The sequence below is a fragment of the Hemitrygon akajei genome, chromosome 2 (assembly GCF_048418815.1).
Source record: "Hemitrygon akajei chromosome 2, sHemAka1.3, whole genome shotgun sequence".
Taxonomy (NCBI): Eukaryota; Metazoa; Chordata; class Chondrichthyes; order Myliobatiformes; family Dasyatidae; genus Hemitrygon; species Hemitrygon akajei.
The window spans coordinates 88,289,796-88,314,949 of record NC_133125.1 but is presented as its reverse complement, the minus strand read 5'-3'; the positions used below and the strand labels follow the sequence as shown (position 1 = coordinate 88,314,949).

Genomic DNA, 25,154 nt, shown 5'->3' with positions numbered 1-25,154 from the left:
TGACTTAGCCAGCAATGGCCAAAATGCAGAAAAGATTAATTTTTTTAAAAAAACATATGAATCTAACAATATATGCAATTCAAAGGGTAAATGCAGAGATAAATGCTAAGACAACATTTCATATGAATAGCAACAACACAAACATAATATTGCATCATTTAAGAATAATACATGACAGAGGACAGTACAAAGAAACAATTCTACAGCTCTGTTAGGTACAGTAAAAGGAAGTGAAAAAGATCAGATTGCTATTCACAAGATGTCAATTCATTTTATGCAGAATACCCAAGCTTAGCAGTCTCATTTTCACATCTTTTGAGGACACAGAATTGTACAAATTTATTCACGTAATTTTCTATACTAAATTTTCAGATGCATCAATATTGAATGGTCCCTTAGAAAGCAGTGGTTATTGCCAACTCTCAACTCAAAGCTTCTGGTGGGCAATCTTGGTGATCTGTCTACAGTTTTGACACAATTGACCACAGAAATTCTCTGCCAACATCAACTCAAAGCCACACTTTCAGGAATTCACACAATGAGGAATTCCACTCCTCACTGTACAGTTGTAACCAAAATGCTCTACAGGCGGGTTTTGTCTCCTCACCCTGCACAATACAAGTCATAAAGAATCTATTCTTGGGTCTCTCCTGTTTCTCAATTACTTCCGATCTCATAATCCACATGTCACTGGCTCTACTTCACAATAATTTCCCTCAGCACCTCAAAATCCTTTGTAGTCTATGTGCAGTTGAATTTCCTTTAAAACTATTTTCTTTTGTATTCACAAATCCCTTTCTCTGGTCCATGCAACACCCCACTTCTATATTAAACCAAGATGGGCATTGCAATTTCAAGTCACTAAACTGATGGGGTATGATTTGTTACATCCAATTAAATGTAATATGGCCATCCTGGTTGGTTATCAACTTTCCATGCACTCAAATTCCACAAGACATAGCAGAATTATAGCCCATCAAGTCTGCTCTGCCATACCATTATAGGTGATTTATTATCACTCTCAGCCCCATTCTCCTGCTTCTCCCTGTAACCTGACTAAGGACCCATTACCCTCTGCTTTAAATATATCCAATGAGTTGGCCTCCACGGCTGTCTGACTCCCTCACTAAAGGAAACAACCTCTCCACATCCACTCTCTCAGCCTTTCAATATTCCATAGGTTTCAATGAGATCCTCTCCTCATTATTCTAAACACCAGTGAGTACAGGCACAGAGCCATAAAATGCAGCTCATATGCAAACCCTTTTGTTCCCAGAATAATTCTCAAACCTCTAGACCCTTTCCAAATATTTTCTTAGATAAGGGGTCTAAAGTGCCCACAATACTCCACTGCCACAAAACCATCAGTTCCGTCATCCAAATCATTGACATATAATGTGAAGTGTTTCCAACACCAAGCCCTACGGAACACCACTAATCACCAGCAGCATTCATTCAAAACCTTTCAGTTAGACTATAACTTGCACCAATCCTTCCTGCCCATTGGTGTAATTGATCTTGTTTCTCCAATGACGTGTTTATATAAAGTTCTCATTTATAAATTCATAACCTGGTTTTAGTTCTCCCCACTTTACTGTCATCACTCAACCCAACAACCTTCTAAGTACTCTGCACACCTTCCAAATCATGCAAAAACCAGCCACCCTCAGCACTGCAATGTGCCCGTCTTCCATTACCTTGACCTGATGCACAGTAATTTCGATTCTATACCTTAAGTCTTCAAAAAAACAACTCAGTACCTCCATCTTTTATCAGATTTTCAGTTATCTGCTGCAGCATATTCTTAACATTTGAGGACAGTGAGCAATTCAGCACCTTGAACTTGACATGCCATTTAATAAGATTAATGCTGCTCCAATTTACCTCAAATCTGTAGTTCCAATTATCCTTAAGAACCATATACACCCATGTATATCAAAACCTATTTACCTCTACCTTAAAAATCTAAGGACCTTTTCTACTACCCTTTTAGGGATAGTTCCAAAGATTCAATGAACACCAAGAGGGGAAGGAAAGGTTTCATTTGTTTTAAATAGACAATCCCCTTTTTAAACAAAAGTTCTCACCCAAAAGGAAACACTCTATCACATCTATTTCACCAAGACACTTCAGTCTATCAGGTCCATTCTCACTCTCTTATTCCAGAGAATGCAAACGTGTCAGCTTTGTAAAGCTCTTAATTAGAAGAATTGGAGGCAGTGTCAAATTTTGTCTCTTGGAAACTTAAGAAGTGATATCTAAAACTTTGACAAACTTCTATAGATGTGTTGCAGAGTATATTCACAGCCTGGATGGAAATACCAATACCTTTGAACAGGAAATCCTACAAAAAGTAGTGGATATGGCCAGGTCCATAACTGGTTAAAAACTTCCCAACCATTGAATATATTAACATCTTTTTTTAAGTGTGTCGCACCAGACAGTCAGCTGTTCTTGTCTGGTGCGTGGTGTCAGGATTGGTCTCCTTTCTGATTAACCGGATTACGATATGAATGTTCCTGACTTGACCCTCAACTCGGCACAGATGGAAAGCATGCTCGGGGGTGGCCCAACTTGGATTCGAACTCAGGAGCCTTCACTCTGGAGTCCGGCACTGATGCCATTGCACCACCAGCTACATAAAAGACTGTTGTAGGAAAGCAGTGTCCATCATCATGGTTCCCACCATCCAGTCATGTTCTTTTCTTGCTGCTGCCATCAGATAAAATAGTGGTCGCCAACCTTTTTAAGCCCAAGATCCTCTACCTTGGCCTAGTGAAAGGCAATATCGACCTACTAAATTGTTTAGACACACGCATGCACACCGACCGGGCAGAAGGGACCAGAAGTGGAGCTCCGCAGCCTGGAAACAACCCGTCTTTACTAACAGCTTTCTGTGGCGGTAGTATTGCTGTATTACCATTATCTTGATTAGTATTACTTATTTTTATAATGCTCACATTACAACACCTTTAATTCTATGTTTCGTTATTTAATTTTATTTCAACAGAAAAAAATAAATAAATAAAATTTGACTGTTGCACTCAGTGTGATGACTGGAGCTGAATACCTTCTGCTAGTTCCCTGAAATTCGGCTCATAACTACAGACAGCCAGTCAGAGTCTGTGAGGTGTCTGTCAGTAAGACAGCTCCTGTACTTAGATTTAATAATTTTTATCTGTTGCAGCACAGCACCCTCGCAAACCTCCTGACAGACCGAACATTTGAATGGACAGTTTCCTTTGTTAGACTGAATGTTGAATCTGCCACGTTTTTCAGGTGTTTTGTATTGGTAAACTGTTACTGAGACACTAGTATAAGTTTCAGAGGTACGCAAGCTAATGACACCACTGTTTTTTGTTTCCCAGTTTTTACATTTGGGGAATGTTGGAATTTAAAGGGGGAGAAGTATTGTAATGTGAACATTATAAAGACAAGTTAATACCAATAAGGATGATGGTGATACAGCGGTGCTCCTGCTGCGGACAGCTGTTTGTGGGGAGAGGCTGTTACCGGGTTGCAGGATTTTACTTCCAGTCTTTTCTGTCCAGTGCACAGTTTTCTTTTTTTTTGGATTTACTGGGAAAATCTCAAAGATCAACCGGTTGATTGCGATTGACTGGTTGGGGACCACTAAGATAGAAGATACAACAGCCTTAGGATTTGAAACGCCAGCTTCAAGAACAGTTTCTACCCCTCAACCATCAAGCTCTTGAAGAAAAGGGGATAACTACACTCAACTTCACTTGCCCCATCATTGAACTGTTCCCACAACCAATTAACTCACTTTTAAGGACTCATCAACTCGTTCTCATTATTTATAGTTTATTTATTTATATTTGTACTTGCACAGTTGTTATCTTCTGCACTCTGGCTGATCTTTCATTGATCCTGTTATAGTTACTATTCCAAAGATTTGTTGAGTATGCCCACAAAATTTGAATCTCAGGGTTGGATACGGTGACATATGTACTTTAATAATAAAATTTACTTTGAACTTTTGAACCTTTGTTAGGAAATTACTTCATTAACAAGTCATAATGATACTGTACATGTTACTCACTGAACTGATCAGTTTATAGCACAAAGCTCCAAGAGAAAAGACATCTTTAGAGAAAAATATGGTATTCCATATTATTCGAAAGAGATGTGGTGACTGCTTATCCAGAATATTGCCTGGAGGTTTTTCCAACATTGACCTTCAATCAGATGTGCATAGCATAATCTGTGGGGCAACAGTGTGCATTAAATATTAAGTAGTTTGTTGTATTTTGTCAAGACTTCTAACAACTCAAAAGTAAGTAACATACCTTGTCAGATATGGGTACAAGTACAACCTATAAGACAATTTGGATAGGTATAATGCATTGGTAAGGTTTAGAAATATACAAGTTAAATGTGGAGAAATGGAACTAGCCCAAACAGACAGTTTGGTAAGCGTGGACAAACAGGGCTGATGGGCCTGTTCCAATGCTGTGTAACTGACCTCCGTCTATATGACATTTTACAAAGGCAATGGGTGCAAGAGAAGTCTCCCGGAAGTTCACTATCATAAAAACTTGGAACTCATCACCTAGCAGTACTAGAATAAAGTACTTTTATTAATTTGACTCAGAAGACTCATCACCTTTGAGGGTATTTAGGGGTAGGCAATAAACAATTGACTCACAAGAAAGGCCATATACCATAAATGAAAGACAAGACTTCAATGCTTAAAGTTCTGCTTCGATTAACTCCACATACAGCTCACAATGTGTGATCTAAACACCTTATACTTAATCTTGTGACTATGATCCCATGTTTTCTACATAGATCATGACACAAATGGGTACTGTCCTTTAAATAGTACAGTCATTGATAAGGTCTGCTTTAGAAAGCTACCAGATAATTCAGAACTCTACAAATGTCACTGCCTTCGTCATTTTGCAAAATAAGCGTTAGTCTAATTAATTAATAAAGTAATTTATGTTCCTAAATTTAAATAGCTATCCTGTAATAAATAGGTTTGAAGTTGTTCTGCTTAAGCAACCACCGACAAAAAGGTAAACATCTCCTTTATGGTGATAATTTTAAATTAGTTCACAGCCATACAGGGATAGGTGGTTAAATTTTAAAAGACTACAAAGGAAACAGCTAACCTGCTTCTATTATTCAGCATAGGGCACAAAAACAACAAAAGGTAATAAAGCAACCATACCAACATTAACACAAGCAGATAAGCTCAGCAGATCTTACCTGAGAGTCAATTCTCTTATCTACGCAGCTTTCATCTTTTTCCAGTGCCTTTGATTCATGGCTTTCTGATTTTACCAGATTTTCTGTTATTGATGTCTGCTTAAGGGTATTCTCTTTACCCCTCATTGCTTCGGCTTCTTCTTTCACTATACTAATATCAGACATTCTCATTGGATAAGTTCACTCTTGATTCTACTAAAATTGGAGAACCTGCAACAAAATAAATAATCCAAGTTTCACACTGCAGTTCACGTTACCTTTGTCATAGTGCTAGAAAAATAGCTCATCTTTCTTGCACATTCATATTTATAAATCAATACCTTGAAGAAGAAACTTGCTGGTACACTAAGTGTCATGAATTTTAAGAACAGGATCTTCAAAGGCATTTGATAAAGTATCACATCACCTTGCCAACAGAAATTAAGCAGTAGGCACTGCAGCAATTTTGGCACCATGTATAAAAGATCGATTAAAAGGTTTTTTTTAAATTAAAGCACTGTGTATTTGCTCTTTGTGCAAATACAAATTGAGCTTTAAGACTACCAATATTTTCAGATTGCAAAAAAGTTATATTAAGAACTGTAAACAATAGATTTTTACCACAAACCTTCATGTACAGTATAATTACAGGAAATTAGTTTTTATTAAATACTGCTCAATTGCTTTACTAAAATGTTATAAATTATGAGATTACATCAAGTATGTCCAAAACCAAAGTTGCCAAATAAATCAATATTATTCCATTGCATGTCTGTGGACCAACTTGTAAAAAAGGTTGTCAAATTTAGAAACGTTTAGAGGATATCAGAATATGTACACAACACTGGAAGAACTCAGCAGGTCAGGCAACATCCGTGAGAAAAGAGTAGCCAACGTTTCGGGCCGAGACCCTTCATCAGGAATGGGGGGGAAGGGTCTCAGCCCGAAACGTTGGCTACTCTTTTCTCATGGATGCTGCCTGACCTGCTGAGTTCTTCCAGCATTGTGTACGTATTCTTTGATCCACAGCATCTGTAGTTGTATTTTTGTGTTTAGAGGATATGACTTAGTTGGCCATTGCAGCTGCCCTCAAAAATCCAGAACAGGCCAGCTCCAGGTGGTTGAAATGAATGTGCGAAGTATCAGGTTAAAAGAATCAAGCACACTGGATTCCGCCATGTCTAGCAAGACTGGAGTTGAATTTACAGCCCCTTGTCACCTTAACTGAACCAAAGGCAAGGAAATGTATACGGTTATACAACAAAAATCTATGAACTAGAAAATTAAATGTTTTTTTGAGTTTGTTGCTTCTGAGTCACTTTATGTATTAAAAAGCCTAAAGCAAAAAAGATAATGCATTAGATGTTTACTATTCTGTGGAAGTCCTTTTGTTACCATTATCACTGCAATTCAGCACTTTAAGAACACAAATATATTTCACAAATTACTGCAAAATACTGATAAGGTCCTAAATTTGGTACTTTGGTTGTGCTGGATTGGAAAAAATTTTATGGACTACTGGAATCTCCAGCAATTTCTAGTAATTCTGAAACTCTTTATTCACTTTTTAAAAAAGATGTTATACCACGATACTAAATTGCTTGTGAATCAAGTGAGTGGCAAGGGAGCATGTAAAGCAGATTACCGGAACTTTACAACCTTTCAAATTCTATCTGTGGGCCAACTTTTAAAAAAAAGGTTGTGAAATTTTGAAATGTTTAGAGGATATGACTTAATCAAGGAGCTCTTTATCATATTGTTAACATTTACAAATTAGTTTCTCTGCAGAATAGCAAGAAAGATGTCACTGCTTATTGCATAATGGAGCCAAAAACATAAACACTGAATTTCTTAATCACTCCAAATGTAATTCTCACAGGAACTTCCATTTTGAATATACTCATTCACTGGACTGTGGCCTTGGAATGATGCTAGCAGAATAGTGCAACATTCCACAACCAAATCAAGCACTAAGAGGCGAGAATTAATTCATAGCACCAGGTGATAAATCTGTTACTCTACTGGTTTTTAATTCCTGTACTCTCTTGCAAAATCAGTCCAAAGACCCAGGTGAAATTTAACTGTTCTATTACCAACCTTCTACAGAGCACAAACTTAAATACATGATTTCCATAGGAGATGGTGGACCTTTGATTTGCCCCTGCAACTCCACGGGGCACACAAGACAAAGGGTCTTACACAATCCAGAATACAAAAAAGATGGAGGAAATCAATTGTAAACCTGAATAATTAAAGCAATAGACATTCAAATCATTACTTTCCTATGTATATGTTAAATTTAAAAATCTTGATCTTTCATTTGTGGTCAAGCAAGCTCTCCTCTGAAATAATCCAAAAAATACAGGTATTTTCCTAAATAACTAAGATGACGACAGGTATTTTGAAATGTTCCAGTGATTTTAAATTCTCAGAATCGGAGATGCATTCAGCATAGGTACGGGCCCTTCAACCCCCCCCCCCCCAACTCTGCTGGGGATCAACTAGTCAAGTGCTGACACTTGCAACTTGGATGTCACTTTGCTGTACACCAAGTAACAAAACTAAGCGGTTTCTGAAACCTCTTATTTTGCTTTTATGTTTCCTTCCCTCCATTACCCAACTTTCTTTGGCTGTCCTGAACTAAAGATGACCGCTTTCTCCAGGTGTTGTCAATTAATTTAGATTTAATGTCTCCTTTCACTGTCCATTTCAAATTCTCATTCAGTATTTTGGAGATTTGGATCAGGTTTCCTTTTAATTTCTTTACTTCAATTCACTAACAGTTTAATCTCTTGACAATTTTCTTAATTAAACCTTTTCTAAAGCATTTTCGCAGTTTGGAGTACAACAATGAAAACGTGCACATCATAATCCGGAAATGATGTCACTGGTAAACTTTACAAAGTTAATGATACTACTTCAGATTTAAAATCTAATTATTCTCAGACACATTCCAATACCATAGAAGCACACAAGTGGAAGTACGAGGGTGTTTCCCTTTTTGCCTGATCCACCATTTGATACAATCATGGTTGCTCTTCAATCACAGTGGCAGATTCTTGCTTTCCCCATGCCTGTTACTACCTTGTTTCTAAAAGTCTATTCAACTCCTCCACACCCCCCCCCCCCCACCCTGCCAGTCCTTGGCCACCAACAGCATACTATGGTAGAGAGTTTGAAAAGTTCACCACCCCCAGTGAGGAAATTTCTTGTTATTCAGTCTTGAACATTTTGTCTCATAGGCCAAGATTGTGGTCTCTAGATCAAGATACTTTGCCCGTCCCCACAGCAGTAAGATTATCCTCCTTTGCTAAGCTATGTTAGAATTGTGTATGTTTTAATTAAATTCCCTTCAATTCTTCCAAACTTGAACGAATACTGGGCTAGTCAGCACAATTGCTTTTCCTAAGTCTTTCTACAGCATCAAAGAACACTACAGCACAAAAACTCACCCTTCAGCCCATCTAGTCCACATCACTTTTATCTTCCCTAGCCTCATCAACCTGCACTTGGACCACAGCCCTCCCCGTTCGCCCATCTACTTATCCAAATTTATCTTAAATGTTGCAATCAAACCAGCATCCATCACATTCGCACACTCACACCACCCTCTGAATGAAGTCATTCCTCCTGAAGTTCCCTTTAAGTTTCATATTTCACCATCAGCCTTCTTACTCCTGTACTCAGCCAAGGCTAATATGCAACTTGCCTCATTTTCTACTTGTTATATTTACTTTCAACACAGGCATGCAGATCCTTCTCTACATGAACATTCCACATGTTCTACCTTTCATTTTTTTTTATTACCAAAGTGATTAACTTTGCTCTTATTTTTCATTTGCTCACTTACTCAACTTTTAAAAATCACCTTGAAGCCTCTCCTATTTCACAACCCCAAATGTCTTACAGATACTGCAGACTTAAAAATAATACATCTCAGGTCACTAATCCAGTTTGATTTGCATTGTGAATAGCTGCAACCTCAGCACCAATACCTGTGGCACACCACTCATCCCCATATTCCAGAGATTTCGCCCTGTTTCTTAAATATATCTGATTCAGTATGTCGGTGGAATAATTCTTAAATTCCACTTGCTTTAATTTTGCAATATTAATTTCATGATAAAAGGCAATCTGAAAATCTAAACACACATCTGTGTCTTTCCTCATCTATTCTATTGGCTATACCCTCAAAGTCAAACACTACTTCCCTTTCATAAATTCTACATGAACTTTGTCTAATATCATTAATATTCCTTTATTCCAGACTGACACTTTTCCTCATACGGAGTTAGAGCCATGGACAGTTCAGCATGGATACTGGCCTTCGGTCCAACAAGTCCATGCCAACTATGTGCCTAACCAGCTAGTCCGATTTCCTGTGTTTGACCCATAACCACTTAAACTCCAGCATTCCATTTACTGATTCACCCTAAATCTATGCTGCCTCGTCTTGGTCTCTCTCACTGTTACTATCCATTTTACACACGCCTCTCATAATTTTAAACATTTCTACAAGGTCGCTCCTTCTCCTGCATTCCAAGAAATGAGTACCTAGCCTGGACTTCTCCCTGTAACTCAGGCCCTCTAGCTCTGACAACATTCTCAAATCTTCTCTGCAATCCTTTGTTTAACATCTTTCCTACAACAGAATGACCAATAATGTACATGGTCATGTACCAATAATGTAAGAATCGCCTCACCAATGACTTGTACAACTACACCATAATGTCCAAACACACGTGCCCTGACTGATGAAAGCTAGTATGCTAAAATGTCTTGTCCCCCCTCATTTCACCTCCTCCCACCCTTGGCCCACTTCCCTAACTGATCTTCACTCAACGCCTAACTTTGTGCCATTCACAAATGTACTGAACAGGCCACCTGCATTCACAATCAGTTATATAAATAACAAATAACAAGGGTCCCAACACTGAACCCTGCAGACCAATACTGGTCACCAGCCTTCATTCTGAGTAACAGTTGTCAATCACCCTCTGCTTCCTCCTTCCAAGCCAATATGAACACTTAACTAGCTCTTCCTGGATTCTACGAGACCCAACACTCTAGACAAACCTGCCACAAGAGAACCTTTCCAAAGGCCTTGTTGAAGTTCAAATAGATAACATGCAATCCACCCATCCTGATCCGCTTTTTTTGTTATCTTGATATTACATTGATGATAGATTAATCCGCCTGTAGCTCTCCCACTCTCGTCTCATTTTTCTAAATAGTGAAATTACATTTACTCTATTGGAACTGCTCTATAATGTGCATAATTTTCTAAGTAATTTTATTACTTAAGTGCATAAATGGTCACCATATACAACCCTGAGATTCATTTCCCTGCAAGCATTCACAGTAAATACAGCACAATAGAATGAAATGAATGCCAAGATGACAACCAATGTAACCACTATTTTTAACTGGAGGAACCCAGTGGCAGTATCTGAGGAGGGAAATGGAGATGACCATTGATCTGGGCTGAACATTGACAGGAGAAAGCCAGTATACAAAATGGAGGGCTAGCATAGGGGAAAAACTAGCTTGGGTTAGGTGGAGACAAATGAGCAGGCACTACTTGACAGGCAGATGGCGACAGGTGGAGCCAGGCAGAAAGAAAGCTAGAGAGAGACTAAGGTGATGTGTGAAGAAAGCAGAGAGGGTGGGGAAAGAAACTGGGTTTGGAAAGAAGGGAGAATTAAAATGGTCAGCAGCTGGGACTGTCAGATAAGCATTACAGATAGGGTGCATGTGCTTGGCAAAGTGATCACTTAGTTTGCGCTTGGCTTCACAAATGTAGAGCAGCAAGCCACATCGAGAGTGACAGATTCGATAGACAAGGTTGGAGGTGGGATATGTGAATCAGTTTCACCCAATATATTTAGGCCCCTGCGTGAAGATGAGTGAAGTGGTATAGGGATAAATCTCCCACTCAGTACCACCCCACTGTTGTTGATGGAGCTCTCATCCACAACTGCTTGATTTCCTGCAACTCTACTCTCAGTCTCTCTCCCCTCCCTTGGCAGAACAATGTCCTTGCCTTTCACCTAACAGATTCTGCATTCATCACGTTATTTTCCAACACTTCTGCTAGCTACAACACAATCTGACCACCAGACACACCATCCACTCACCATCCCCTTCTGATTTCTGCAGGGACAGCACTCTCCATGACTCTTTGTTTGATCATCCTTCCCTACTCATCTCTTCCTCTTCCTAGGGAATTCTCTGAAATTGGAGGTAAAACACCCGTTCCAACACAATCGATCCAGGGTCCATGATCCACATGAACGTCCCCCAAATTCATCTATTGCAATGGGTGGCCTCCTGTATGTTGGTGATCTCGTGTCCAGACCAATGATTACTTTGCCAACCATCTGCTCTCTGTCTGCAACAGCCACCTTGAGCTCCTGGCCGTTCCACATTTTAATTCCCCTTCCCAGTCACACATTAAGCCGTCTGTCCTCAGCCTCGCTACTACCAGGGTGCATCCGATATAAAGTTCTGCCCAATTATTGTACAACACAACAGCACGAACATGGAATTCTCCAACTTCAAGTAACCTACTCCTCTTATCTCTTTCACTCTCCTTTAGACCCATCCAGATGCTCTCACACACTCCTGTTCAATTACCCTGCCACTCACCCAGTTTTTCTCCCTCCACACACGTTTAGTCATGGAGTCCTGCCATGTGCAGAAGTTCGCTGATGACACGGCCATAGTGGGGTGTGTCAGGAATGGACAGGAGGAGGAGTATAGGAAACTGATACAGGACTTTGTGATATGGTGCAACTCAAACTACCTGCGTCTCAATATCACCAAGACCAAGGAGATGGTGGTGGACTTTAGGAGATCTAGGCCTCATATGGAGCCAGTGATCATTAATGGAGAATGTGTGGAGCAGGTTAAGACCTACAAGTATCTGGGAGTACAGTTAGACGAGAAGCTAGACTGGACTGCCAACACAGATGCCTTGTGCAGGAAGGCACAGAGTCGACTGTACTTCCTTAGAAGGTTGGCGTCATTCAATGTCTGTAGTGAGATGCTGAAGATGTTCTATAGGTCAGTTGTGGAGAGCGCCCTCTTCTTTGTGGTGGCGTGTTGGGGAGGAAGCATTAAGAAGAGGGACGCCTCACGTCTTAATAAGCTGGTAAGGAAGGCGGGCTCTGTCGTGGGCAAAGTACTGGAGAGTTTAACATCGGTAGCTGAGCGAAGGGCGCTGAGTAGGCTACGGTCAATTATGGATAACTCTGAACATCCTCTACATAGCACCATCCAGAGACAGAGAAGCAGTTTCAGCGACAGGTTACTATCGATGCAATGCTCCTCAGACAGGATGAAGAGGTCAATACTCCCCAATGCCATTAGGCTTTACAATTCTACCGCCAGGACTTAAGAACTTTTTTTTAAAAGCTATTATTAATGCTTTTTGAGATAGTGATTTAGATGCATATCATATTTTTTTACTGAGTTAAGTATTGTATGTAATTAGTTTTGCTACAAGTGTATGGGACATTGGAAAAAAGTTGAATTTCCCCACGGGGATGAATAAAGTATCTATCTATCTATCTATCTAGACTTTTTTCTTCTTACATTCTTGTGGAAGACTTTACAAATTTGCCATCATGATTAATTGATTTGATGTTTTTGGACCAGGGCAATCATTTTGAATATTATTTTCTACTTGTTAAATATTTCATATTATATACATTTATAGCTAAGTTTCTGCCTATTAATTATTCTTGCCTACAAGCAACAGAGAACAAGTATGCTTGTATGGTTCTTCATTATAACTAAAAAGAGGAAAAAACATAACCTTTTCACTCTTTTCAGCTGCAAAGTTTGCAGCTGAACAAAACAGATAAGTAGAGAAACACAATTAACATTCCAGTTAAAAACTTGTCCTGTTCCATAATCATGAAAGATTATGAGCCACAGATGCTAATTTTTTATATTCCCCCCCCCCCCCCCCAAACCAACTGCTCATTCTGCAGGACATTGTGGCGACCAACTTTCTGCGCAGGCGAACCAGCTCACAAATAGCCAGCGCGCGGGGGGGGGGAACTTTGGTAATGCACCTCTGACGTCATTTCCGCCCGGAGAGGGCGGGTGCTAGGGATTAAATGCCAGCGCCGCAAAGTTTGAATAAACTAGTCTCGAAACGACTTACCGACTGCGTGTTGTTATTTCAGCGCTGTGTGTAGCACATCGCTACATTGGTGACCCCGATGGTCCAAACGGGATTTGGACCAAAGATGACCGACTCATCTGTTCACGCAGTTTCACTAAAACTGCAGGCTTTCTGGATGCTGCGACCACGCGTGTGGTTTAGCCAAGCAGAAGCCCAGTTCCAGATTCGGCAGATATCCTCTGATTCCATGCGTTACTACCACGTGGTGAGCGCCCTTGACCAGGAGACAGCCGCCCAGGTTGCGGATTTCATACAGTCGCCCCCCGGAAGAAGGCAAATATGAAGCATTCAAAGCGCTGCTCATTGGGACCTTTGGCCTCTCACGGCGTGAGCGGGGTGCCCACCTGCTTCACCTGGACAGTTTGGGAGGCAGGCTGCCATCAGCATTGATGAACGAGATGCTGGCCCTGGCTGATGGATATAAGCCCTGCCTCATTTTCGAGCAAGCGTACCTAGAGCAACTGCCCGAGGACATACATCTGCTGCTGGCCGACGCAGATTTCAGAAACCCCCGGAAGGTGGCGGCCCGGGCAGACGTGCTGTGGAAAGCCAAGAGGGAGAGCGTGGCGTCCATTGGTCAGATTACCAGGCCACGCGCCCGACAGCAAACCAGACCAGACCCGGCAGGGAGGCGCACACAACACAGAAGGAGGAGTTCAAGAGGATGGAGGAATTGGGGATCGTACGGAGGTCCAACAACCCATGGGCCTCCCCCCTGCACATGGTGCCCAAAGCAGCTGGGGGTTGGAGACCATGCGGCGACTACCGCAGACTGAATGAGGCTACAACTCCAGACCGCTACCCCGTGCCGCACACACAGGACCTTGCAGCAAACCTGCAAAGGGCAAGAATATTTTCCAAAGTAGACCTCGTCCGAAGATACCATCAAATCCCGGTGACATCCGCAAAACAGCACTTATCATCCCGTTCTGCCTGTTCCGAGTTCCTCCGAATGCTGTTCGGCCTGAAGAATGCCGCACAGACGTTCCAGTGGCTAATGGACGCGGTGGGACGCAACCTGGACTTTGCGTTCATCTATTTGGATGACATCCTTATAGCCAGCAGTTGTCGCCAGGAGCATCTGTCCCACCTCCGCCAGCTCTTCTCCCGCCTGAGTGATTTCGGCCTCACGATCAACCTGGCCAAATGCCAGTTCGGTCTCGATACCATCGACTTCCTGGGCCACAGGATTACCAAACACCTCTGCCCGCCAAGGAAGATGCAATCCGCCACTTTGCCTGGCCCAACATGGTCAAAGGCCTGCAGGAGTTCGTTGGCATGATGAACTTCTACCACCATTTCCTCCCCTCAGCAGCCCGTATCATGCACCCTTTGTACACCCTGATGCCGGGTAAAGGCAAGGACATTACTTGGGACGAGGAGGCCGTGGCCGCTTTCATTAAAGCCAAGGAAGCCTTGTCAGATGCCATGATGCTGGTGCACCCTAGAATGGACGTTCCGACCGCACTCACGGTGGACGCATCCGACACAGCAGTCAGTGGGGTGCTGGAGGGGCTCTGGCAACCCTTGGCGTTCTTCAGCAAGCACCTACGACCACCCAAACTCAAGTACAGTGCTTTCGACCGGGAGCTGTTGGCATTGTATCTGGCAATCCGGCATTTCAGGTACTTCTTAGAAGGCTGTTCACCATGTTGACGGACCACAAACCGTTGACCTTCACGTTCACGAAGGTGTCCGATCCCTGGTCAGCTCGCCAGCAGTGACATCTGTCCTACATCTCCGAGTACATGACAGACATCCAGCAAGTCTTGGGAAAGGACAACGTCGTGGCGGACGCACTCTCCAGACCAGCTGTCCAGGCCCTGTCCCTGGGGGTGGACTATGCAGCACTGGCAGAGGCGCAGCAGGCAGACGACGAGATGCCCAGCTACAGGATCGCAGTCTCGGGTTTGCAGCTGCAGGACTTTCTCATAGGCCCAGGTGAGAGGACCCTCCTGTGCAACATGGCTACCGGCCAACCTCACCCCATCGTCCCGGCAGCCTGGAGGCGGCCAGTTTTCGACTCCATACACGGTTTGGCACACCCATCTATCAGGACAACCATCCTGCTGGTCTCCAGCAAGTTCGCGTGGCACGGACTTAGCAAGCAGGTCAGTGAATGGGCCAGAACGTGCTCGCAGTGCCAAACAGCCAAGGTGCAGCGGCACACTAAAGCCCCGCCGCAGCAGTTCGAACCCACCCACCAGAGGTTCAACCACATTCATGTGGATATCATGGGCCCCCTACCAGTGTCCCCAGGAGTGCAGTACCTCCTAACTATGGTAGACCGGTTCACGAGGTGGCCAGAGGCGGTTCCGCTCACCGACACATCTGCCGATTCCTGCGCCCGAGCACTGATTGCAACCTGGGTAGCACGCTTCAGGGTACCAGCCCACATTACCTCCGACAGAGGCACCCAGTTCACCTCCAGCCTGTGGTCGGCTGTGGGCAGCCTGTTGGGAACGCAGCTACACCACACTACTGCCTACCACCACAGTTGAATGCTTCCACCGTCACTTGAAGTCGGCTCTCATGGCCCGCCTGAGAGGAGCAAACTGGGTGGACGAGCATCCCTGGGTCCTGCTTGGAATTCGCACAGCGCTGAAAGAGGATCTGCATGCTTCGTCGGCCAAGTTGGTGTACGGTGCACCTCTGGCCGTCCCGGGAGAGTTCATACCAGCCCCAAGGGGGCAAGAGGAAGAACCCACAGCAGTCCTGGACAGACTACGCGACAGGCTCGGCAACCTGGCCCCCGTACCGACTTCACATCACGGACGGACCCCGACCCATGTACCCAAAGACCTGCAGGACTGTAAGTTTGTATTTGCACGAAGGGGCAGACACTGAGCACTGCTACAGCAGCCGTACGAGGGGCCGTTCAAGGTGATCAATGACAACGGGTCCACGTACATTCTGGACATTGGGGGGAGAGAGGAGGTTTTCACGGTGGACCGACTCAAACCAGCCCATGTGGACTTGGCACAGCCGGTCGAGGTTCAGGCACCGCGGCGCAGAGGCAGACCTCCCAAACAGAGGCAGACCTCCCAAACAGAGGCTGATCCAGACTGTGGGCATTGGGGGGTGTATCGCCAGTTCTTGGGGGGGGGGTTATGTGGCGACCCACTTTCTGTGCAGGCGAACCGGCTCACAAATAGCCAGCGCGCAGGGGGAGACTTTGGTAATGCACCTCTGATGTCATTTCCGCCCGGAGAGGGCAGACACTAGGGATTAAATGCCAGTGCCGCGAAGTTTGAATAAACTGGTCTCGAAACGACTTACCGACTACCTGTCGTTATTTCAGCGCTGTGTGTAGCACATCGCTACAACATATTCTGTTGCTTTTAATTTGATTATTTCCAGCATTCACAGTAAGAGCTCAACCACTTCTCAAGTGCAGGAAGGAGAACCTAATTAACCACAGAACTTTCCAGCTTATGTACAACCTTTCACCTGACAGATAAACTACACAAATATAAATCAAGAGCCAGCTGAGTTTTGCAGAAAGCAGGTTATGATTCATTATCCGAGATAAACTTCTTAATGTGGGTGATTTGAGACATTGACGACATGATTACTTACGAGAGTATTCACAAAAATCTAAGTTCATGGAATCAGAGGTAGTATGTGTGTGATAGTAATTAACAGCAAGTGCAAGACACAGATTTCAAATATTCTCTCATTCACAATGGTTTTCCCCAAGAATTGTTATTATTAGCTTCAATTTTAACTGCATGTGGACCCCTGCATTTCGGCTGTTTGTAGAACAGTAACTCACTTATTCACAATTCTACTTTCACAACCCAAAAATTTCAGATATGGAATAAAACTCACTTTCACATAATTTATGTAGAAAATGTAAATAAATGAGACATGGAATCCACGGATACTTGGAATCCGAATTGGTTTGCCTGCAAAAGGGGTTGTAGATGGAGCGCATCTGTTACCAACTAGTTAACTAGTGATGTTCTACAGGGACACAACAAAATCTGCAGTTGCTGGAAATTCAAACAACACACACAAAATGCTGGTGGAACGCAGCAGGCCAGGCAGCATCTATAGGAAGTACAGTTGACGTTTTGGGCCAAGACCCTTCGTCAGGCCGAAACGTCGACTGTACTTCTTCCTATAGATGCTGCCTGGCCTGCTGTGTTCCACCAGCATTTTGTGTGTGATATTCTACAGGGATAGGTTCTGGGATCCCTATTCTTTGTGATTTTTATAAATGAATTAAATGAGGAATTAGAAGGGTGGGTTAGTAAGCTTGTAGATAACATGAAGATGTGTTGCGAATAGTGTGGAAGGTTGTTATAGGTTATAATGAGATATAGACAAAATGCACAGTTGGGCAGAGATGTAACAGATGGAGTTCAAACCAAAACAGTGTTTGAAAGATCGAACTTGAAGGGAGAGTACAAGGTTAATGCAGGATTCTTGGCAGTGTGGTAGAACAGAGAGATCTTGGACTCCACAACTACCCTTGTCAACCTGTATGGACTAGGTGGCATATGGCGTTATGACCTTTTACTGATCAGGCGATTGAGTCCAGAGCCGACAGGTAATGTTGCAGCTCTAAAACAAATTCTGGTCAGAGCATATTGGAGAATAGTGTTCAGTTCTGGTCACCCCAAGGATGTGGAAGCCTTAGAAAGCATGCAAAAGAGGATGCTGCCAGGATTAGAGAACGACTTATGAGGAAAGGTCGAGTGAGCCAAGGCTCTTCTACTTGGCGTGGAGGAGGATGGGAGGAAATTTGATAAAGATACAGAAATTCTGAGTGGTACAGATAGAGTGGATCACCAGCACCTTTCTCCCATGGTGGTAATGGTCAATACCAGAGGACATCTGTTTAAGGTGAACTGGAGGAAAGTTTAGAGGAACTGTCAGATGTAGGTTTGATTTTATTCTACTGTACAGAGAGTGGTGGTTGCCTAGAATGCACTGCTAGGGTAGAGCTAGAGGCTAAAATATAATATGGTCATTTACTACACTCCTAGATAGGATGTTTAAAAAAGAGGTTTTATGGGCTGTGCAGGAGTAGCTGGATTTTCCTTTATTTATTTAGCAATATTGCATGATAACATGCCCTCCCAGCCTAACGAACCTATGCCACCCAATTACATCTATGTGTCCAATTAGCCAACTAACCCACGTCTTTGGAATGGGGGAGGAAAACGACATACCCAGAAGACGCCCACATGGTCATGGGGAGAATATACAGACAGCAACAGAATGAAACCCGAGTTGCTGGTGCTGTAACAGCGCTACACTATTACACTACCATGCCGTCCAACTGACTGACCACAGAGTAGGTTTATATAGGTTGGAACAACATCGTGGGCTGAAGGTTAGGTGCTGTCCTGGGCTGTTCCAATGCTCTAAATCCTTTCCTAGACATGCTAATGCCCCAAAACTTGATGGCACTTGTATATTGTTTCTTTCAGATCATTACCGTAGATTCCGGACTACAGAGCGCACCTGATTAAAAGCCGCTGGCTCTAAATTTAGAAATAAAATCAATTTTTTAAATTGTAAAGGCCGCACCGGATTTTAGGCCGCAGGTGTCCCACGTTGTAATATGAGATATTTACACAGAAAGATATTACACGTGAGGATTTTTTAACTTTTAATTAAATCCATATGGTAACAAAAACAAATACATATTGCAAATGCTTTTTTTCGAACCGTGCCCGTAACGCGGCTACTTTTAAATATACGTTGCGTATACTTCTTTACTGAACAACATTCCAATATCTCCTAACGACTGGTAAAAAATATATATACTGCAGCCTACCAGGAAAAGTTATTGATCGCCTTTAACTTAAAAGCAGCGTTTCGCTCCGCCGCTCGACCCCTGCCTTTCCGTTTATCGCAAACGGCATTTTTCCCACAAGACATCGCGAAACCGGGTGTGACGTCATAGCATCCCGCGATGTAGTACAGAAAACAAATATAGTTAAAACTCTTCTAATTTTAACTAGAAAATGAATTACTAAGCGAAAATATTATAAACTAAATAACTGCCATAAGGCAGCACAATGCTTCGAGTGTTTTCCATGTTGATGAGGGTGAGTACAAATGACTGATTTACAATAATTTAATTGTAAAAGTGCGCTTGATTTATCGTACAATTTCATTGGACCTCTGTGAACTACTCATCAATTTTATTGGTCTACTGTTATGAGGCAAAATGTTTACGAGGCGGCATGAAAAAAATCATGTATTAGCCGCTCCGTATTAAAGGCCGCAAAGTTCAAAGCTGTTCAAAATGTGGGAAAAAAGTAGCGGCTTAAAATCCGGAATCTACGGTAATTACATACATCCAAGAATGCAATGAACACAAAATTACAAGACACATTAAGTTACACAAATTACAGCAGTAACATACAGAGGAACATTACAGCAAATGACAAAATCTATGGGGATGGATTTCACCATGATGCAGAATGAATTATTTTCTTAATGACAAACTAAAAGTTGCGAAGGTACAAAGTTTGCACGCAATTCATGTTAAAAAATTATCGAGTCTTGAATCTGAATGAGAGACAACTGATGAAACACTGGTCTTTAGGTCAAATGAGTGAAATTACCAACATGACAAATTGATTCTTCAGATACGTAGAGTCAAGGTCAGGCCTTCACTCTTGGGCTGTATTCCACAACTTCTACACACCCATTCCTCAAGTTCCCACTGACAACTGGGCGTCTATAATACAGCCCACTAGAGTAATGCTCCACTCTTTTTTTAAAGTTCTACCTATATAGTCTTATTGAATGATTTCCCAAGAACATCATCCAAGTACTGTTGTTGCATCCTCCATTATCTAAAAGACAACAAACATTCCTTCCTGTTTATCTGCACCTCTGTCATGCCTGCAGCATCTCTATTCTGGAATGTTGACTTCACAGTCCTGCTCTCCGCTCAGCCAAGTTTCTAATACAACTCTAACTACCTCGTCCTCAGAGCTGATCCATGCTCCGAGTTTGATTGTACCTCATGCAGAGAGATAAATGCAGTTTGACTGAGTATTCCTTTCTCTACTTTTACTGTGCTCCTGGCCATGTTGATTACTACACTTGCTCCAAAGTTACTGCCTCTTGGCATCCAGGCGCACAGCTAACTGGAAAAGGTTACACAAGTGGACAAGGTGATAAAGGCAGCGTATGGCATTCATTGGTTGGAATGTTGAGTCTAAGAGTACAGAAGCCATGCTGCAACTATATAAAACTTTAGTCACACCTCACTTGAGCATTATGTTCAGTTCTAGAATCCCCATTATAGGAAAGATGTGGAGAAGGTACAGAACAGGTTTATTACATGTAGTTCTGGATTCACCATTATAGGAAGGATGCGCAGAGGGAACAGACGTTATTTGGATTAGAGAATATGAGCTACAAGTTCAGACAAACTTAGACATAAAGTACACTGCAGATGCAGGGGTCAAAGCAAAATGTACAACAAGCTGGAGGAACTCAGCAAGTTGGGCAGCATCTGTGGAAATGAGCAGTCAACGTTTTGGGCCGAGACCCTTCATCAGGACTGAAGAGGGAGGGGGCAGGGGCCCTATAAAGGGGGTGGGGGGAGGGTGGGAAGAAGGCTGGTAGGTACCAGGTGAAAACCAGTAAGAGGAAAGATTAAGGGGTGGGGGAGGGGAAGCAGGGAGGGGATAGACAGGAAAGGTGAAGGAGGAATGTAAGGGGAAAGCACTATGGGTAGTAGAAGGCAGCGGAATCATGAGAGAGGTGATAGGCAACCGGAGGAGGAGGCAAAGTGAAACTGGGGTGGGGGAAGGGAGGGGAGGAAATTACCGGAAGTTGGAGAATTCAATGTTCAAACTTAGCTTGTTTTCCTAGAGCATCAAAGCTAAGGGAAGAACTGACGGGTTTTTAAAAGTTATGAAAGGCATAGACAGACAAACATTTCATCCAGGATAAAAAAAAAGTCAAATAGCAGAGGACATGTTTTTAAGGTTGGAAGGGTGAAGTTTGAAGGCGAGAATGATAATGTGCTTGGAATAGGTTACCAGGGCAGTATTCCACAAAGGATCTAGCAGAAGGTTCAACAAATTATTAAGCTTTAAATCTAAATTCAAAGGGACAGAATACACAAACCTCAAGCACTGAGAGGCAAACTTTAGCCATATGATGAATTTATCAGGATAAATGCAGAAAAGCTCCATTATCTGAGTGGGAAAAGCAAGGAACCAGAATTAGGGACCAGAAAGACTGATTTATAAGTGAATTCTGGATTTTTTTTTAAAAAATTTTTTAAATAGCACAAAACATTGATATATTTTATTTAGAAGGTAATGATTGCTCGGACAATTGAAATCTTTCAAATCTGAAACTCATAGCTTTTGTTTATATAGTGGTATCAAGGGAGGTGCATAAGTTGATACTCAAGTACAGCAAAGTTGAATGATAAAATAGACCTAGGGGACTTCATGGCTGCCTTCTCCTATCTGCCACTGGGCTGAATATCTTCTTTCACACTGTATTATATAATCTTATTGTAATCATAACTTTAAAGTTCAGGAGAATGCAGTTTACGAGTTACAGAACTTTTTTGCCACAGCAAAGCTACAATTAATTAATCCTATTCAAAAAAAACTTTTTAATAAATGTAATACACCAGCTACCACTTTTGTTTTAGGTGAACATAATGAAAATCCCAATTGACACATGAAAAACACCTAATTTATGATTATAATCATGTATGGAAGCAAAAAAAGCTTGTTTGTAGTTCTTATTAAAATTAACTTTTTCCTTGCAATAGTACTAACCTAAATGGTCCAATTAGTAGATTTAATCTTTACATCTTATCGTTTCTCTCTCAAATACTCCTTTCATTTTAATTTCTATGATTGTTATAAATTACAGCTTTGAAGTATACAAAATCTATGCTAGTAGATTCTATCTTACTGTTCCCTCAAAGTGCTTCTAAAGTGCTTCACTGCTATGCAGACAAGTGTGACATCCACATTGTGGGATGCTGTTGTGCACAATCGGCAAATGTGATAAATGGCTCGTTAAACTGGTTTTGGTGATGCTTGAGGGGGGGAATAATGTTGCCCGGGATGCAAGAACTCTCTGTTCTTTCAATAGTGCAATGCGATCTTATGTCCATCTCAACAGAAAGACAATAGCTTAAATCTGGAAATGACTACACGAGCAGAGCTGCCAGAGAATATATGCACCACCTCTGCACATCATAAATTGTCAGCACATTAACATACTTCATTGTTTAGTTGCAATTTGAGTCAAACGTTGTTTTGAACACTGTTTAATTAAAAAATTGCATTGGTAATGGTGCCTGATGGTTTATGGTTTCCATCTGAGATGGACAATTTTGAAGTATTAAAAACATTACTTTTAACCCAAAACCAATACTTGAGCCAAAGCAGAGCCTCAGTTTATTGCCTACGACAGCCATTCTAACAAAAGCATTACACGTGCCCATAAAGCACAATCCATGCAAGTTCTTACCACCCCACTCCCCCACACATAACTGCGGCAATGATATTATTATGGAATAAGGCAGAAAAATGGGGGCTGGAGACTGGATAATCCCTGGCTTCTCAATAGTGAGAACTTGTGCTTGCATTGGTTAGTAACTTAACCTTAGAAGTATTTTGATTGCATCCTCTTAAAGATTATGCATGTTTTAAACAATATACAAGTACACAAGAGTGATATGCTAGAGCTAAGTAGAATACAAGAACATACACAAAACAGCTGGACTGTATATCCTTGGTTTCACTTCTCCCAAAGGCAGTTTAAATTATGCAACGACATTACAAAAAATATTAAGGCAGACTCTTTAATGTGACTCACTAGTTTGTTGCAGGAACAAGTACAGTACATGAAAGGCAACAATGATCCTCCTGTGCAACAATATTAAATTGTTTTCTGAATGGAATATAGAGGCAAGAGAGGTTTTGTTGATGTACAGAGTTCCATAGGTCACTGTTCTTTCAGGTTTCATCACAAAATGGATTGCATCTGTTTATAGGAATGATCAAGAGGGGTGAAAGGGAATAATCAAAATGAGAATGAACACACAAGGGCTGGGTTGTCCTTCTAATGTATTTTAAAGGGAAAATGATAAGTTTTGTGATCTACACAAGGTGATATTAGTAGATATTCTATCTTTTGATTAGTTTTGTAACTGAGAGATTCAGTAACAGAAGTCTGTATTGTCAGGATAGTACACAATCCTTTACTGGAAACCACAGTTGTAGCCACGGATTTACCTTTGACTTTTGACACCAATGTTTCTGTAATGAGGAAATAAAGCAAACCAAGGTTCCTCCTTAGTGCTGCTGATGAAGATGCCAATTGTACTGAACCTGATGGAAGTTGGCAAGGGGAGTCCCATGTCCTTATTAACAGTGTGAAGTCCTATTCTGAATATTCCTTCTACCGATCAGGCAAATCATTCCCAAACACCTGGAAAGTAAAAATTGAAGCATTTAACTTAAATCCAAAGCATGAATTCCAATCAACCAGGCTCATGACACTCAAGGAAACAGACCTTTCAATGTAATCAAATGGTGTTGAAGTCATCTAGTTCAGTCTTTCCAAAATCAACCCATCTTCTTCCCACCCACACATTCAGTTTAATAAAGCTACATGCTATAACTTAACAGTTTGCTCATCAAAATCAAAACTGCTTCAACCTAACATGCTGCATCACCGCATGACACAAAACTGCTTTGTGGTGGAAAGGAAGGCTAGACAACAGTCAAACCTGCTCAATGCATCACTGGCACCAGCCTATCCACCATCAAGGACGTGCATACAGCAAGCTGCCAGTGAAAGGCTAGCAATATCATGAAGGATGCCAGTGAAAGGCTAGCAATATCATGAAGGATGCCACACACTCTCATTGTCTGCTTGTCCCACTCCCATAAAAAAAATCATTAAAAAAAACTGGAGTAACTTAGCAGGTTAAGCAACATCAGAGTAGGCAAAGAAATAGTCAACATTTTGGGTGGTGACACCGCATCAACCCGCTGAGGTCTTCGGGCAATCTGATTTCTTTCTTCAGTTCTAGCATTCCAGTTTGTATTTTCTGTTTAAACTAACACATTTTATATAAGACAGCCTAACAAAATTAGAGATCCTGCAATGTACAATACATTGAAAGTATTTTCCACATCACTTTGAATAACTGAAATGAACCGGACATAAAGTTCAGGATTTTTTATTGATCATTGGTAGGCATATGGTAGGCTGGTCTGGAAAGTTGGGTCCTATGGAATCCAGGGAGAGCAAATTAAGTGAATTCAAAATTGGTTTGGAGTTGGGAAGCAGGGGGTGGTGTTTGAAGGCTGTTTATCAGAATGGAGATGGTAAATTACTTCTGGATACTTGCCACTCTGTTGCAAAATATTCAGAGAATAAAGCAGAACCCAATGAGCACCAGCAAACATAAAGCCTGTGACGACTGACCATGAAATGATATGAATCTCATATTGTACCCAACAAAATTGCTGCTAAAAGAACATGATTGAAGTACGATACCTCATCAGACAAAGTGCCACTGACTGAATAGAACTGAATGGGGTATTCAAAAAATGAGTTTTCTAATAAAAACTAACTGCAATATTTGATGTACAATAAAATACAGAATTTACAACGCATCATTTTTGTAGCTTTACTTCAAAGATTAATTTAATTTGGGATTATATAAAGACTTTAAAAAATTAGTTTTATTTGTCACATACAAATCAAAACATATAGTGAA

General features: G+C 41.7%; 1 protein-coding gene across 16 annotated transcripts in view; it reads right to left on the bottom strand.

The window, feature by feature from the left end:
* LOC140714366 (R3H domain-containing protein 1-like) overlaps window positions 1-25,154 on the bottom strand; it is a 160,318-nt gene that overhangs the window by 103,145 nt on the left and 32,019 nt on the right. For 12 of the 16 annotated variants that reach the window (XR_012095870.1, XM_073025577.1, XM_073025670.1 and 9 more), the window contains exons 2-3: window positions 23,659-23,854; window positions 5,236-5,445 (exon numbers count right to left, since the gene is read on the bottom strand). Coding sequence is in view for 14 of the 16 variants with exons in the window: in XM_073025577.1 (XP_072881678.1) it covers window positions 5,236-5,406 (171 nt within the window). In the remaining 2 variants the exon portion in view is untranslated. The remainder of the gene's footprint in view (window positions 1-5,235; window positions 5,446-23,658; window positions 23,855-25,154) is intronic. The other 4 variants (XM_073025603.1, XM_073025594.1, XM_073025612.1 and 1 more) reach the window with 2 other exon arrangements.